General features: G+C 41.8%; 1 protein-coding gene across 2 annotated transcripts in view; it reads right to left on the bottom strand.

Annotated features, from left to right (window-relative positions):
• The window catches only part of SEC23A (SEC23 homolog A, COPII coat complex component), a 248004-nt gene that overhangs the window by 122380 nt on the left and 107778 nt on the right, over window positions 1–17846 (bottom strand). For both annotated transcript variants that reach the window (XM_073609690.1, XM_073609691.1), the window contains 2 exons: window positions 15828–15908; window positions 1681–1770 (listed from right to left, as the gene is read on the bottom strand). In XM_073609690.1, the coding sequence (XP_073465791.1) occupies window positions 1681–1770; window positions 15828–15908 (171 nt within the window). The remainder of the gene's footprint in view (window positions 1–1680; window positions 1771–15827; window positions 15909–17846) is intronic.

The following is a 17846-nucleotide window of genomic DNA, read 5'->3' as shown; positions in this document are numbered from 1 at the left end:
AATTGGGCCCAATTAGCCATTTTCCTCCCCGGTGTCATGTGACTCGTTAGTGTTATAAAGTTTCAGGTGTAAATGGGGAGCAGGTGTGTTAAATTTGGTGTTATCGCTCTCACTCTCTCATACTGGTCACTGGAGGTTCAAGATGGCACATCATGGCAAAGAACTCTGAGGATCTGAAAAAAAGAATTGTTGCTCTATATAAAGATGGCGAACCTTGGCACCCCAGATGTTTTGCAACTACATTTCCCATGATGCTCCACTACACTGCAGAGTGCCAGAGCATCATGGGAGATGTAGTTCCAAAACATCTGGGGTGCCAAGGTTCGCCATCACTGGCCTAAGCTATAAGAAGATTGCCAAGACCCTGAAAATGAGTGGCAGCATAGTGGCCAAGACCATACAGTGGTTTAACAGGACAGGTTCCACTCAGAACAGATATCGCCATGGTCGACCAAAGAAGTAGAGTGCTTGTGATCAAAGTTATATCCAGAGAATGTCTTTGGGAAATAGACGTATGAGTACTGCCAGCATTGTTGCAGAGGTTGAAGGGGTGGGGGGTCAGCCTGCCAGTGCTCAGACCACACACCGCACACTGCATCACATTGGTCTGCATGATTGTCGTCCCAGAAGGAAGCCTCTTCTAAAGATGATGCACAAGAAAGCCCACAAACAGTTTGCTGAAGACAAGCAGACTAAGGACATGGATTACTGGAACTATGTCCTGTGGTCTGATGAGACAAAGATAAACTTATTTGGTTCAGATGGTGTCAAGCATGTGTGGAGGCAACCAGGTGAGGAGTACAAAGACACGGGTGTCTTGCCTACAGTCAATCATGGTGGTGGGAGTGTCATGGTCTGTGGCAGCATGAGTGCTGCCGGCACTGGGGAGCTACAGGTCATTGAGGGAACCATGAATGCCAACATGTACTGTGACATACTGAAGCAGAGCATGATCCCCTTCCTTCGGAGACTGGGCCGCAGGGCAGCATTCCAACATGATAACGACCACAAACACACCTACAAGATGACCACTGCCTTGCTAAAGAAGCTGAGGGTAAAGGTGATGGACTGGCCAAGCATGTCTCCAGACCTAAACCCTATTGAGGATCTGTGGGGCATCCTCAAACGGAAGGTGGAGGAGCGCAAGGTCTCTGACATCCACCAGCTCTGTGATGTCGTCATGGAGGAGTGGAAGAGGACTCCAGCGGCAACCTGTGAAGCTCTGGTGAACTCCATGCCCAAGAGGGTTAAGGCAGTGCTGGAAAATAAGGGTGGCCACACAAAATATTAACACTTTGGGCCCAATTTTGACATTTTCACTTAGGGGTGTACTCACTTTTGTTTTAGACAGTAAAGGCTGTGTGTTGAGTTATTTTGAGGGGACAGCAAATTTACACGTTATACAAGCTGTACACTCACTACTTTACATTGTAGCAAAGTGTCATTTCTTCAGTGTTGTCACATGAAAAGATATAATAAAATATTTACAATAATGTTAGGGGTGTACTCACTTTTGTAGATACTGTATATTTGTCTTTCTACCATATAGGTAATTTTAAAAATCGGGTCCTCAAATACAAAAAAAGGAAAAAGGAAGAAAAGATTTGTTTTTTTGTACATTATTTTTTGTTATATTCATTTTATTAAAAATATCTTTAAGAGAATGCATTATTTACTTACCTGATTAACCACTTCAAAGTATACCGCCAGGGTTGTGGTCGGACTAAGGCCACAAACTTTCCACTGACACGTCCCACCCGTACCAATCTCCTGTGGAATACATTAGAGCAATGAAACACTCATTAGCCAGATAGAAATCAGAATAGATAAGGCGCCATGGACAGTTAAGAAGCACAATTTTTCTGTATCCCAGTAAAATGCTTCTAAGGCTTTTTGTTTTCCCAAACAATAAAATTTCCACATAATTTCCGCTGAAAATATCAAGCTCAAACGATGATAGACAGGGAACATTACCGGTTCACATATCTCATATCATTTAACAGCATTTATAATTAACTGAATAATTGATGCAAGGATTTTCAGTCTGTGGCTGGAAAACTTGTTTTAGGGCCAGAAAACAAGTGCATTACAAATACTTCTGCACAGACAAAAGCAACATTTTCACTGTATTCCTGAAATAGGCTGGGGTGAACATATTTAATATTAAACCTGATTCTATTTTTACAACTCTATGTTTTAGGCTTTATTTAGAATCTATTATAGTAAGGCAAGTGCTGCAAGAAAAGGAAGAACAGATGTTTATATAGATAGATATAGATATAGATAGATATAGATATATATATATATATATATATATATAAATATAAATCTACAAATGGGATAATGTAGAACAGCAGTCTGTCTTTTAAATGCTAGTTTGAAAGTAAAAGCTAAAGCTTTGCCAATGAACACGAAAAATAGCTTTTCACCTCCTGGCAAGGAAAGGGCACCTGGGAGAACAGGCAATACATTTTAAAGAGAATGATTGCTCCACAGGGGTTCAAAGTTTGTAGGTAGAAAGGGTTCTGGTTTTAGGTTAGGTTCACATCTGTGCGGGTGGTTTCTGCAGCTAGTCCGCATGTGTACCCGCAGCCGCAACCACCCACACAGAAAAACTTGCTGTAAGCTTGCGAGTGCTATTAATTCTAATGGCATGCTGCACATACTGGAAATCGGAACTGCACTGCGATTCCAGAAATGGTGCAGTGCCCTTTTCCCTGCGTTTCTGGAGGCACGGCAGGCCATCAAATGAATGGGCTGCTGAGCCTGCGCAAGACGCAGCTCCCAGAGCCGCATAGGTAGGCTAAAAGTGATTCTAAAGGCTATTTTAAAATAAAAGAGGGGTTACACTTAGCTGCTCTGTCCCCCCACCAGCACTGTCCGCTTCTCCTCTGAGTGCCCCTCTCAGCAAGCTATGTGCTCCCAAGCTGGGCTATGTGAATCCATAGATACGCACACACAGCACTGGTAAGCTCCACCCCCTCTCACTCCTCACAGGAGTTTGACTGACAGTCTATGGCTCCTGCTGCTCTCAGAGCCTCCCGGGAATCCACAAAGTGATGAGAAAAAAGCTGCAGCTGGGCAGAGTGCTGTATCAGTGGAGAACTCAGGTTTGTGTTTAGGGGCAGGAAGGCTAGGACAGGTATGGGGCCTTTTTTACCTTAAGGCCCCTTTGATACATGCCGACCATTTGTCCGTTTTTCATTCATCCGTTGACGGATGAAAAACCGGACATCAATGCATCTGTATGGAAAAACGGATGTAAATGGATGATCATCTGTTTACATCTGCTTCCGTCAAGATCCATTTGAAACATTTTTTGGAACAGATCAAAGCCCTTTTTTCTTCCGCTAAAAAAACAGATTGGAGGAAAAATGGATGAAAAACAGACACACCGTCTATTTTGCATGAAGAAAATGGCTCCAGGACTTAGGTGGTTAAGGACTCTAGCTGGAAGATGTAAAAAAAACGTGGAAAACTGATGACAAACAGATTTAAACGTCATCCTTTTTTTCTTTGAAAAAACGTAACTGAACTGATGAAATGAGCGGCCCGCATGTGTGAAAGGGGCCTTAAAGCGGTGTTACGCCCCCCAAAAAAACTACATACTGCGCATGCGCGAGGCCCCGCTCCTCTCTCCTACTAGCCCGGCGACAGGGAGAGGAGGAAGGAGCCCCGCGGTGATGTCACGGGCTGCGGCCTGGACTCCCGGAAGTGGGAACAGGATACCTGTCAATGACAGGTATCCTGTCCCCCCTCCCCCCGAAAGGTGCCAATTGTGGCACCAGAGGGGGAGAAGAGACAAATGAGCAGAAGTTCCACTTCTGGGTGGAACTCCGCTTTAAGAGTCTTTTCACATGGGCATTCCTATCAGTTCAGTCACTTTTTAAAGAAAAAAGAAAAAAAAAAACTGATTCAGTTTGCATCAGTTTTTTACATCTACTACCAATGTAAAAATGGACCATTTGTCCATTTAGTTTTTCAACAGTTTAGTTTTTTTTAACAGAACAAAAATAGGGGTTTTATCCGTTTCAAAGAACAGATGTTGACAGATGCAGATGTAAAAGGATGGATTAGTTTACATCCGTTTCTCCATAGAGATGCATTGATGTTTATTCTTCATCCGTCAACGGATAGGGGAAAAACGGACAAACGGAACATCCGTGTGAAATGGGGCCTAATGCAGAGAATGCATTAATGTGAAAAACTGTTTAAGTTGGGAACCACTTTAAGCCAGTACTGCTGGAGTAGTGTATAAAGCCCTGTGGGTTTCTGTGTCAGAAATTGTCTTCAGCTTTGCTCCACGCCACCACATCTCCACTGACCCTGGCCCATAGCGATCCTGCCCGCACTTGCTACAGACCCGATCCAGATCCCCACACATCTGGGACTCGCTCTATGGCCAGAGACAGGCTGGAACCTCACAGCTTCCGCAGGGAGAAGCCCCTGAGAGCTCCCAGGCCGTCAAGATGGTGCCGGCGCCGCAGCATACACAGCAGCAGCCAGTCTTCCTCACAAGCCCAGCTCAGGGAAGCTCCACCAATGGCTGGGACAGGCGAGCTGGTGGATTATTCCACCCATGACACTGCATCATTCCGGCAGGGAACTTGTTTTCCTCCCAAAACTCAGACATGGACAAAGCCTTATGTGACATAGTGCTTAGTCAAGGGAGCATGGAAGACAGCCCTCCTCCTACACCTAATGTTTCTGCTGCTCCATTACACGAGTATCCAGGGAACCCTGCCATCATAGCACGTTTCTCTGCATTATTAGACCACAGCCTGGAGAGGGCGACTAAAGGCATAACATCTGATCTGAAACATGAGTTTCATGAATTCGGAACCCTCATAGGGACCATTGACTCCAAACTGGATGGGACTAGATCGCTACCAACCAACCAAAATACTAACTGCATCAAGGACGTACAATGACTGGAGGAAGCCCTTAACAAAGATTGACGATTTGGAAAATCGCTTATGCCATAAATTTAGAGTATGCGGCATTCCTGAGTCTTTTACGGATTCAATGGCAGTGGTCAAACAACGGTTCCCTCGCCTCCTACCGGATTTTCCTTCACATAAATTGGAGTTAGATAGAGCTCATAGGGCCTTGACTGAACCTCGTGCTGATGGTCTGCCATAGGACATCATCGTGAAATAGCACTATTATTCAGTCAAGGAACAGGTGATGGCCAAAGCCAGAGAAATCATGGATATACACTTTCGGGAACATCCTATTCAGATCTTTGCGGATATTTTCCCTACTACCATGCAAAGATGCAGGGCCTTAAACCATTACTACAGCCTCTCATAACAAATGGAATCAAGTATCACTGGGCCTCAGCTTTCTGTCTAGCCTTCACCAACCAACGCAAAAGGCATTCTTTCTCCACCTTTTATAAGGCGTAATACTGTTGAAGAAATTAGCCCTAATTTCTGTGGATCCTGGGGCTTACCACATCCCTCGCAACCTCATACTCCTCCAGGCAGATTGCCTCAAAGCCCTCTTCCACCGGTCTGGCGCTCAACCAGAGGCAAGGCCAAGCTGAAAGCTAGACCTCCTTGAAAAAGACATGCACTCTTCTGTTTCATACAGCTACATTTGTTTGTGACAGTCGTCACCCTTTTTCCTATGCTGATCCATGGGCGGGATCACATTGGATCTTCTTAATTATCCTTTATATAACATTATATCTCTAAAGTTATGGTACTCTCTTTGTTCTTTGGAGGCCAACTTTGTGGGGACCCCTTAACAAAAAGTTGTCAGTCTAACAATATCAGTGGCAAGGTTTCACCCACCATGTATGCTCCCCATTACACTTTACTCTCTAGTTTACTATTATGGTTTACGGAATTTCCTTAACATGATATTACTTTGCATTATGTATATTTGAATATCTTTTACAAGGTTTGGCAGAGGCTGGTAGCGACGGCCATTCGCCTTGTTTGCTTTCAGACCTCCCACTCCGTGACGGGACCAAAACCAAACCAGGCACAGGGGCCTTTCCACTGACAGTTCCAAAAGGAGTAGGGGAATTGTCCCCATTGGTTACTGTGCTTAAAGAGTTGACATCCTTGCGATTGTATGTTATTCTCCAGCTCTCATTGGGAGACTCTCCTTTGGGTTGCTCTTTTTGTTTTCTTTACTAATCCTGATCTGTTTTATTTCCATTTTGCTGCGATCCCATGGTTCCAGACTCTGGCGGTCCTGCTGTTTCTGCCTCTCGAGGAAATGTATCTTGTGACCTCTAGGGAATCGATAAGTGACAGCCCTTTTTCCTTGTGCACCATGGCGGCCACTAACAATAGATACCCTTTCAAATTTGTTTCCCATAACGTACAGGGCCTGAACTCACCAGTTAAACGTAGGATGGCCTTCCAATACTATAGATCTTTAAAGGCTGATGTGCTTTTTCTCCAGGAAATGCACTTCTCCCTGACTTTCAACCTAAAATTCTTACACCATCACTACCTAGCGAATGGACCTGGAAAGACTGGAGGGGTGGCCATTTGTTTCTCTAAGCGGGTGACCTTCTTACTGGAGAAGTTCATAGGTGATCCATATGGTCACTACCTCTTGGTGGTGGGTCATCTGGAGGGCACTCTGGTAACTTTAATTTCTTATTACGCCCCGAACACAGGTCAATTACCCTTCTCTAGGAAGCTTTTGCACAATGTGACCCCAGAACTACAGGGCACTATCCTGTCCTGTTTGGGGGGGGGATTCTCAAACATGGCTGTAGACTTTATACTTGAAAAGATGAGACGGCTCTAATCCTCCCAAAGGCATTTCCTGAAAATAGGCTCTAAGGCTAGGTTCACACTGCTGCAGTGCGAATTTAGCGCGATTTTGTTCCGATTGCGTTGCGAATTTGCATTGCGAATTCTATATGTGTTCTTGCGATTCTACTGCAAATTTTGTAGTCTATGGAGCTGAATTCGCATCGCACACGGATCAAACTCGCACAAGACCTTTTTTTCCCGCAAGTTATATTCGCAACGCATTGATGTGAACGGCACTAATGTTAATCTATGTAATTTAAATGACTTGCGAATTTGAGCGATCGCAACGGCTCAAATTCGCAATAGAATTCGCAGCAGTGTGAACCTAGCCTCAGCTGGCTAAAACGTTACCATAATTTATTTGACCTATGGCGGAAACATTACCCATCCAGGCAAGATTATACTTTTTTTCTCGCATGTTAATAACACCCATTCTAGAATAGATAACCACATCAGCCATGGAAGGTTTTACCCCCTTAATGACCAGGCCATGTTTTGCAATACGGCACTGCGTTACTTTAACTGACAATTGTGCGGTCGTGCGACTCTGTACCCAAATAAAATTGATGTCCTTTTTTTTCCCAAAAATAGAGCTTTCTTTTGGTGGTATTTTATCACCTCTGCGGTTTTAATTTTTTGCACTATAAACCAAAAAATACCGACAATTTTGAAAAAAAAAAAACAATATTGTAAAATGTAATAATGTAAAAAATCTAATTTCTTCATAAATTTAGGCCAATATGTATTCTGCTACATATTTTTGGTAAAAAATAATCCCAATAAGTGTATACTGATTAGTTTGCGCAAAAGTTAAAACGTCTACAAACTATGGGATATTTTTATTTATTTATATTTAAAAAAATTTTTTTACTAGTAATGGTTGCGATCAGGGATTTTTAGCAGGACTGCGACATTGCGGTGGATAAATCAGACACCTTACACTTTTTGGGAACCAGTGACATTATTACAGTAAACAGTGCTAAACATATGCACGGTTGCTGTAATAATGACACTGGCAGGGCAGGGGTTAACACCAGGGTTCACCCAAAGGGTTAAGTGTGTCCCTAGGAGGTGTTTGCTTACTGTGTGGGGGATGGACTCACTGGATGAACACAGAGATCCGTGTTCCTGCTTAGCAGGAACAGAAGATCTCTATATCCTTCAGTGTCAGAACGGGGATCTGCCTTGTTTACATTCTCGTTCTGCTTCTCTGTGGAGCGATCGTGGGTGGCCGCCAGACATCACGTCCGCCAGACCCACTGATTGGCCAGAGGGGGAGCCAATCAGCACGCGCGGCCCCGCTATCTATTGCACTAAATGACGTACAGGTACGTAGTTTCACGTAATAGAGCCGACCTGCCACAGTATATGTACTGTGGCGGTCGGCAAATGGTTAAGGTTCTGTTGGTGGCCTCCTTGTTTCACTTCAGCAAAATAGTGGACGTGACATGGTCAGATCATTCAGTGCTTTGGACAGCATGCGACTTGCTACAATGTTTTACTGGTCCAGCCCCCTAGAGATTGAATGATTTGTTGCTTAGCAATCCCTCAATATGTTTCGATATCGAACAAAATCTTAAAGAGTACTTTGCACAGACACCTTTGGACACTTCTGTGGTAAATTCCTGGGCGGTACACAAAGCGACCATCAGGGGACATTTCATTCAGATTGCATTATGGCTGATAAAAGCCTCCGACTCGCTGAACAGCCAAAAAAGAGCGTGAGCTGTCCAACTTGCTAACCCAGCATAAGGACAATCCTGACCTAGACCTGAGGGCTCTGATTGATTTGGTTAGACTGGAACTGAAACTTTGTCTAATGACTAGGGCAGAAAAAAGTCTTCGATGGACGAAGGCAAAATTTTATAACCAGGCAGACAAAGCAGGAACATTGTTTACCAAAAAATTGGCACCCAGACCCCGTCCCATAAATCAGACAGCCCAATGGATCCATCACACAAAATCCACAAAAGATATTGGATCTTTTTCATTCTTATTTTACCTCCTTATATAAAGAGCCAGAGACCCTGAAACCAGTTGCTATAGATGACTTCATAAAAGATCTGCCTCTATCGTCCCTTTCTGTCTCCCATAGAGAGGTAATAGATGGGGCTATCACTATGGAGGAAGCATTGACCGCAATTAAACACGTTCAGGCATCTAAGACCCCGGTTCCAGATGGTTTCTCTGCCTCTTATTAAAATACATTTTCCCATGTATTAGTTCCCTGTGGGGTGGGTCTCACCTGGATGGAGACCTAAATAGAGCCCACATCTGTCTAATACTGAAGCCTGATAAAGATCACAGTGAGGTGACAAATTACCGCCCATATCGCTCATTAATGTAGATTTGAAATTCTTAACGAAAATGTACGCTAATAGACTTAATACCTTTCTGACAAAATATGTCCACGTGGATCAAGTGGGCTTTGTCCCAGGGCGACAGGTGGCAGACCAGATCTGTAGGGCCATGAACATTATATTCTTACTTCACTCTAATTGGGATGGCTTAGGACCCAGACGGGGAATGTTATTATCCCTAGACTTTCATAAGGCCTTTGATTCCCTCTCTTGGCCTTCCCTGTTCCACATTTTGAGGCAATTACATTTTGGGCCCAATTCCTCTCACTACTATAGGTGCTGTATTCCCCTCCCTCGGCTAACATTGTAGCCTTTGGTCGCAAGTTGGACCTATTGCAAATTAGGACAGGAACCAGACAGGGCTGTCCCCTTTCACCTCTCCTATTCGTAGTTGCTATAGAAACATTGGCTGTTGCCATCAGGACCTATCCTAATATACACAGTGTCTTGAATGGAAGCAGAGATCATAAATGCGCATTTATTTGCGGATGATCTCTTATTTATCATGGACCCTGTCATGACCCTACCTAATTTGGTTTCACTTCTATCTAAATTTGGGGCGATGTCAGGCCTGAAGGTCAACCAAACTAAATCTGAGACGATGGAACCTTAATCTTCCTGCCTCAACCATGACTTTTATACGTGCTTCTTTTTTTCTGTTTCAGTGGTGTACACAGGCCCTCCCCTATTTAGAAGTAAAACGCTCCCAGGATGTTTCTTCCCTATATAAGGCTAACTAACTATGTCCCTCTCCTCTCTTCTATGGCAAAAGACTTGAACCATACTCTTTCTTGGATGGGCAGAATGGGTGCAATTAAAATGACAATGACTTCCCAGAATTCTTTATGATTTTTAGGTCCCTGCCGATACCGGTTCCCACAACATTTTTCAAACTACTCCAATTATTAATTTTCAAATGTATCTGGAGCCAGGGAGGTGTGGCTGGATCTTCCTTGTATGTCTCAAAATGACGGGGCGGACTGGGAGCTCCTCACTTTTTGTTATACTATAGAGCGGCCCAGCTGGTGCAACTCAATCAAATTCTTTCTACAACTTACCAGCCTGATTGGGTAAAACTGGAGACACAAGCACGTTCCACACTCCTCATTGACCTTCTACTGCGATTACCCCCTAGGGAGATAAAAGGCATTCTTAGCGCCCCTCTTTCCCACTTCTTGGGTCTCTGGGACAGGGCGTGCAAAATATCTTCTCTAAAGTCACCTCATACCCCAATGGCCCCCATTTTCAGAAATCCACACTTTCCCCCAGGACGACATCTGTAACAGTTCACATGGTGGATTAATAAAGGTCTATACAGGATAGCACATTTTATAGACCATGAGGGCATTAGAAAGCCTTCTTACTTCCGAGATACTCTGGAAATGCCCCAGGCAGAATCGTTTCGGCTGTGCCAAATTACCCATTATATACAGACACTATGCCGAGATCAGGGGGACATCACCACTAGAACCTTTTATGAAAACAAATGCCTGAGGGTCCTGGGACAAGGGGTAGTATCTCAGAGTTGTATATTCTGTTAAGGGATTAGGGCTCTAAACTCCCCGATCAATTAGCCTGGGAGGCAGACCTGGGGGAGACTATCGATGAGTGAGGTTTGGTCCTAATGGTCGACCATGGTGCACAGGGGAAATCTGAACACTTCCCTAGTGGAGGTGAATTATAAAGTATTGTCACGATGGTACCTCGTTCCGACGAGGCTAGCTAAAATCTACCAGATGCATTGCCTCTGTTTCTGGGGGTGCGGCCAAGAGGGTACAATGCTCCACATCTGGTGGACGTGCCCAAAAGTCAGACAGTTTTGGATAAGAATTTTCAACCTGGTTTACTCAGTGACTGGATTAAATATACCCAAAAACATTAAGACAGCCTTATTTTCTGATCTTTCAAGTGAACTGCCCAGACATCTCAGGACCCTTATGTGTTTTTTTTTATAATTCCTTTATTTATCGACTCTCATCTTTTTTTATCTTTACACAGTAGGCGAGGTTGAAAAAACACACAAGTCCATCAAGTCCAACCATTTTGGCAGCCAAGACCACCATAGCGCGAGCATGGAAAACCCCTGTGTAAAATTTTAGAAATATAAAATTTCCTGGATCATGAATGAAAAATTTACTAGTATCCTTATTGATCAACAAAATTGATTCAAAAAGGTTTGGAACCCCTGGATTAGATATCTCCAGTCACCGTGAGGAGTGGGATGGGGGGAGGGGTCAGTAGTGCAGAGTGTGGTGATCGACCGTAAACTACTTCTTTTTCTCTTTTCTCCTTTCTTTCTCATGCTCCTTCATACAATTTCTCACTTTGCTCTGTTTTATGTTCCCACATGTTTGATAGTGGGCTTTAAAGTTACCCTAAGCCTAGATTACACTGTGTAATGTGTTTTTTATTATGGCTTTATGTTGGAAAATCTGGTTCCACTGCACGAGAGTCCCTCTGCGGGATTCTTGCGCTCTCCCTCCTATGCAATGCTTTTCGAAATCATATAAGCACAATAGACTTGACTTGCTATGAGTGTTAATAATAACAGAAATAAATATATACGCTGCGCTTTCAATATACTCTTCACATTATATATATGTGATACCAAAGTGCAAATATGCGTGTGAATCACACACCGTGATACATCTAGTAACTGTAAAAAGTGACAATAGTGCAACAAATAGTTATGAATACTTAAAAATGAACATATAAATGAAAATAAATAATCACACTAGTAAAAAGTGCTATAACGTGCATCCATATGGCGATTGGTTGTATCAAAATTAGTGTTCATAAAATCATATAGTGTTCATAAAAATATATAGTGGAATCAATCCAAAGCAAGCCATAGTGATCACACTCAGGTGCTCCCCCCTAGGGGAGCAGGTGACCTGCCAGGAAAGAACCCCATACCATTCCAATATTGATCCGGTATCTTTACATACTGTTTGCCTGATGCTGAGTGGCGTGCTGACGCGCCTGTACTATGAGTACCCCATAGGGGGCTTTTATGTGATTAATAAACTGTTAAACGGTTATTACACCATCCAGTACTTTTTCACTCAACCGAGGTATAGTGCTGACGGGTCCAGGAGTCTGGCTAAAACTGCAGAGCCCCAGAGGTGGTTCACAGGCGTGTATTGACTAAGATTAAGTGCAAAGTCACATGCTCAGGTGAGCGTTTAATACCTAGGGGGGAGCACCTGAGTGTGATTACAGTGGTTTGCTTTGGATTATCTACACAGCTTCCAAATCGCATGGACTTTAGAAGCACTTTTGAACTGAAATAACTGGATGACACATATGTACATAGAAGCACTTTTTATTCATCTATATGTTTTAGTGGATTGAGTCCACTATATATTTTTATGAACCGTATATGATTTTATGAACACTATATGATTTTATGAACACTATATGATTTTATGAACAATAATTTTGATACAACCAATCACCATATGGATGCTCATTATAGCACTTTTTACTAGTGTGATTGATTATTTTCATTCATATGTTCATTTTTAAGTATTCATAACTATTTGTTGCACTATTGTCACTTTTTACAGTCACCAGTTACTGGATGTATCACGGTGTGTGATTCACACGCATATTTGTACTTTGGTTATCACATATATATATATAATGCGAAGAGTATATTTGAAAGCGCAGCGTATATATTTATTTCTGCTTTTATCTGCATGTTTTTATGAGACGTGTTTATTTCTTGCAGCTGTTTCACAGTGCCATTTAGGCAATTTATAATCAGAGGAGGCTCACAGGATCTTTTATATATACTAGTGTTAATAATAACATTGTTATGCACACAGTGAATGTTTTTTCTCGATCAGCGAATTCTAGGCATCTCATGAATCTTTACCTTATTTTCAGGACAGGAACGGTCGTGGTTAGTAACTTTGATAGTATAGTTGTGCAATGACCAAAATGTACTGATCTGACACCCACTATTGTAACACTGTTGTTGAAATGGTATTTGTGTTAAGAACCTTATTGTCTGTCAAAAACTTATTTTCAATAAAAATCATTGGAAAATAAATGATCCTGTGTATGTTTACTATGTACTGACAATCCGAGCACCTATCCCCCAGTGCCTTGTCCTGCACATTTGCTATTCCTCGGTCCCGGTTAACATAGATGCCTCTCCTGGACCGATCGATTGTTTACCGTTATAAATCATATTTTTAATTTTTCGGCCTTTTAAACAATTTTAAATAAAATTTATATGTTTTATTTCCGTTTTTTACTTTTCTGTGTGCTGATGTCTCCTGCGGTTTCACACACAGAATAAAAGTTATGTCATTTTGCCGGTTTTATATTTTTTATTTTTTCCTCCTCTGCTGACAGTGGCTGTTAATGGTGTTACCGATTGGCTATCTCATCACAGCCGTCGTGTATTAACATCCGCCCCCTACCGCTCTGCTAGTTACCAACAAGATGGCCGCGTCCATTCACCTCTGGGAAAATGGCCGCTTTAGTACTTCCTTTAGACTTCTAGAAAATGGTCGCCCATTAATGTCTATGAGCGAGCTATTTAAGGACAGCTATAGTGCCTCCCTGTATCCCCTGATGAAGTCACGTGTGTCGTGACGTCACGCGGAGGGACGGGAAAGGCACTCTTTATTTACTGGAGATACGAGCTCGCTGCTCGTCGGATTTATGCTCTGTGTCACTGCTTTTATGTGAGTACTATTATTGTTGAAATAAACTCTGCTTATCATCAAACAATGTTAAACTATTGTGGGACCTTCCTTTGCTCTTTTTTCCATCTGGTGACCCTGGTACCACACTCGGAGGGACGCAGTCCCCATACTAGGCTAGCAAGGAGAGGACCAAAAACTGTTGCCCCCACTACTGGTTTGAAGCTGGCACTCCACCATTCGGAAGTTTTTTTCATCCCTGCATCTTGAATAAGGGCTGCCATGCCTCAAATTGGCTAATGCTACTACCCCATTACCTGCAGGTAAGGGGCCACTGCCCACCGATGTGTGGTGTGTTACACGAAGAAAGAAATTATCACTATTTGTGCTAGTCACCTCACTTGCCCAAAGAGGATCACCATTTATGCACTTTTATTTGTGGACTTTTTTGAGTTCTTTTTCACCTATTTTTGTAGTCAGTTGTCACTGACACCCTGTCTGTTTGCACTAGTCACTTTACCCTCTGTGTTTGTTTACTGTGTGCCTGGTTCGTAGATTATTTATATGAATTTTATTGGAGCCAGTTACTGTATTTATTTGTGAAATTTTTTACACATGATATTGATCACATGCTTTTTTACCACATGTTTTATGTTTTATACCAGCACGCCAGTACAACACAGTCACTCTATAGAGTTTTAAGTTATCATGATTAATAGATACCAGCACCCTTAATATTTTGTGTACATTTTTTACATTTTTTATTTTTTTTATATTTCCACATATTTATGCACTATATAGTTCTTAAATGGATTAGCGCAGCACCATACTCTTATTGAATGACCAAAATGTACTGATCTGACACCCACTATTGTAACACTGTTGTTGAAATGGTATTTGTGTTAAGAACCTTATTGTCTGTCAAAAACTTATTTTCAATAAAAATCATTGGAAAATAAATTGCAGCAAAGGCAGTATTTCAGCAGGACAGACTGTCACCAGCTGAGAAGCGGTGTGCTATCTCTCTCTCTTCCCATCTGGGAACCTTGTGGTCATGTGGTCAAAGACGAGCCTGATACCAACTCTTTCTATTGGCTGGTGAGCCATGACTTAGTTGGACATTTATTTGTTTTGAAAGATGTGAAATGCTGTGCTTATATTTGTTTTTGCTCAAGTAAAGGCCCTTTTCATTTTAAAGATTCATTTACTCCAATTATTAAATGATATTTGAAACCTGCAGTACTCTAAATACACAAACATATTTGTATATATTTATACACACCATGGTAAGGGGGGCAGGGCAGACAGTGGTGACTGACAGTCACCAGCTCCATGCTCGCAGAGCCCTGAGAACTGAGCGATCAGTGGTGTTGGATCGCTCAGTTCTCAGTCTTAGAGCCGTCAGTGGACAGATGCAGTATCGGACCGATGTTGCATCAACCTAGGTAAGTATGATTTTGAAAAAAAAAAAGAGGAACAAACCCTGAACTTCTCTTTTAAATATCCTGATGCTTTTAAAAAGTCTTATAAAATTGGTTTTACTATCTGCTAACAGTAACTTCTAAGGCACATGCTCTCCTATATGTTATTCCAGTTTTTCCAGTCTGTCACTAGATACTTAGCTTGCCAGGCCAGCTATATCTCTTTAAAGTGCATCTCTAGCCCAAACTTTTATTTCAGTTTTGGATAGCGTAGGGAACAGTTAGAACTCGTCAACTCTTCTCACAAAGGGTCTCTCTGTGACCCTTTGTTACATAGTTACATAGTAGGTGAGGTTGAAAAAAGACACCAAAAAAGAGTCCATCAAGTCCAACCTATGTGGCTTGCTGATTAAAGTACAATGCTGTCTCTTCACTGGGCAGTAAAGGCAACGGGAAGCTACATATTAGTCAGGCAATAACATCCAGGAGCATCACAGAAACCTTAACAAAGGTCTTGAACTTGAAGATTTCTTTAAGTTGTATTTGATTTGACACAACAGTTTTAAAACATTCAATTTTAGTAAATAAAAAAACATCAGTACTCACATTTTCAGACACACAGGGTCCCTTGGCATTCAAGGATACACAGGGTCCAATAGCACCTGAAATTTTTATCTCTCTTGACGTCTTCATAACCCATGAAATACATAAAATGGAATCAAATTAAAGGTTGTTATTAAAAAAAAAAAAAAAACACGTTTTTTAATACAAGGGCTCTTATGACAATGTTTGCTCCTGAAACCTGTTTAACCACTTACAGACCAGAAGATTTTCCCCCTTAATGACCAGGCCATTTTTTGCGATACGGCACTGCGTCTCTTTAACTGAAAATTGCGCGGTCGTGCAACGCTGTACCCAAACAAAATTGACGTCCTTTTTTCCCACAAATAGAGCTTTCTTTTGGTGGTATTTGATCACCTCTGGTGTTTTTTTTTTTGCGCTATAAACCAAAAAAAGGCAACAGTTTTGAAAAAAAAAAAACAATCGTTTTTACTTTTTGGCAAAAAAAAAAAAAAAGAAAAGAAATCGCAATAAGCGTTTGATTGGTTTGCGCAAAAGTTATAGCGTCTACAAAATAGGGAATAGATTTATGGCATTTTTATCATTATATATATATATATATATATATATATATATATATATATATATATATATATATATATATATATATATATATATATATATATATATATATATATATATATATATATATATATATTTTTTTTTTTACTAGTAATGGCGGTGATCTGCGATTTTTAGTGGGACTGTGACAATATGACGGACAGATCGGACATTTTTGACATTTTTTTGGGACAATTGACATTTATACAGTGATCAATGCTATAAAAATGCACTGATTACTGTGTAAATGTCACTGGCAGGGAAGGGGTTAACACCAGGGGGCGGTCAAGGGGTTAAATGTGTTTCCTGGGTGGTGTTTCTAACTGTGGGGGGATGGGAATGACTGGGGGAGGAGAGAGATCGCTCTTCCTAATCACTAGAAACAGCAGATCTCCTGTCAGAATGAGAATCTGTCTGTTTACATTCCCCATTTTGGCTCTCTTTCCCGCGCGCGCCTGTTATCCCTCTTAAAGGAGCCGACGTACACCAACAGGTATTCACGGGAAAGAGCTGACCAGCCACAGAATAATGACGGCAGCTGGTTGGTAGGTGGTTAAAGTAGAAAACAATTTAGATGATGAAGCCAAAACATGAATTATACCAATGTATTAGGAGTCATGACCCGCCACAAACCTCTACTATAAGGCCACTCTGGTTGTGTAGAACATGTGTCAGGCAATGGGAAATCCACAGTAGAAAAGCTTCCTACTAGGCTTTTAAATCAATGGACTGCAGTTAACAGAAAAGGAATGCTATATTGTTGAATCCTATTACTTCTCTACATTTAAAACTCTTAGAAGGAGTTAAGTCATGCAATGTGGTGTAGGTTTATGTCCTGAGCCAAAAACCATGGTTGGTGTTTATCTTCAGAAAAAGATACTCCCAACTAAGAAGCAAATCTTAAATGCAATTTATAGTGGTTATATACATGGTTTCTTTATTATGGTATCCATTTTTTAAAAACATATCTATTTAAGCACGACAAGGCAGTGAAGCTCTTTCTTGTAAAAGCAATCCTAGCTGCTTTTACAAGCAGCAGGAGGGAATTCTCCTGTCCCACCGAGACTGCAGCCGGCGATTCTGCCTGCTGACCATAGAACGGCCCTGATCTACTCTATGGTCTAAGAAACCAGAAGTGACAAGTATTTCATCACTTCTGGTTTTGCCAGTTGTAAACAAACCATTAATGGTTTGAAAAAAGCATTGGATTATACCAATCTTGGTATGATTCAAAGCTTTTAACCAGTTCCTGCCCAAGGTATGCATATATTGTACGTGGCCTCTCGATGAGTGAGCAGACCCATGCAGCCTTAGGTAAACACATTACTGAGCTGAGAGAGTGCTCCCGACACAGTAACCAGTGGGTACCGGAAAGCTCCCGATGCATACTTGCGATCAGGAGCTTTCCAACCATGTGACCAATGTGACTGCCAATCACAGCAG

Source organism: Aquarana catesbeiana, linkage group LG13 (genome assembly GCF_042186555.1).
Source record: "Aquarana catesbeiana isolate 2022-GZ linkage group LG13, ASM4218655v1, whole genome shotgun sequence".
NCBI lineage: Eukaryota > Metazoa > Chordata > Amphibia > Anura > Ranidae > Aquarana > Aquarana catesbeiana.
The sequence above is the reverse complement of the archived record's forward strand: the minus strand, read 5'-3'. Positions and strand labels throughout refer to the sequence as shown.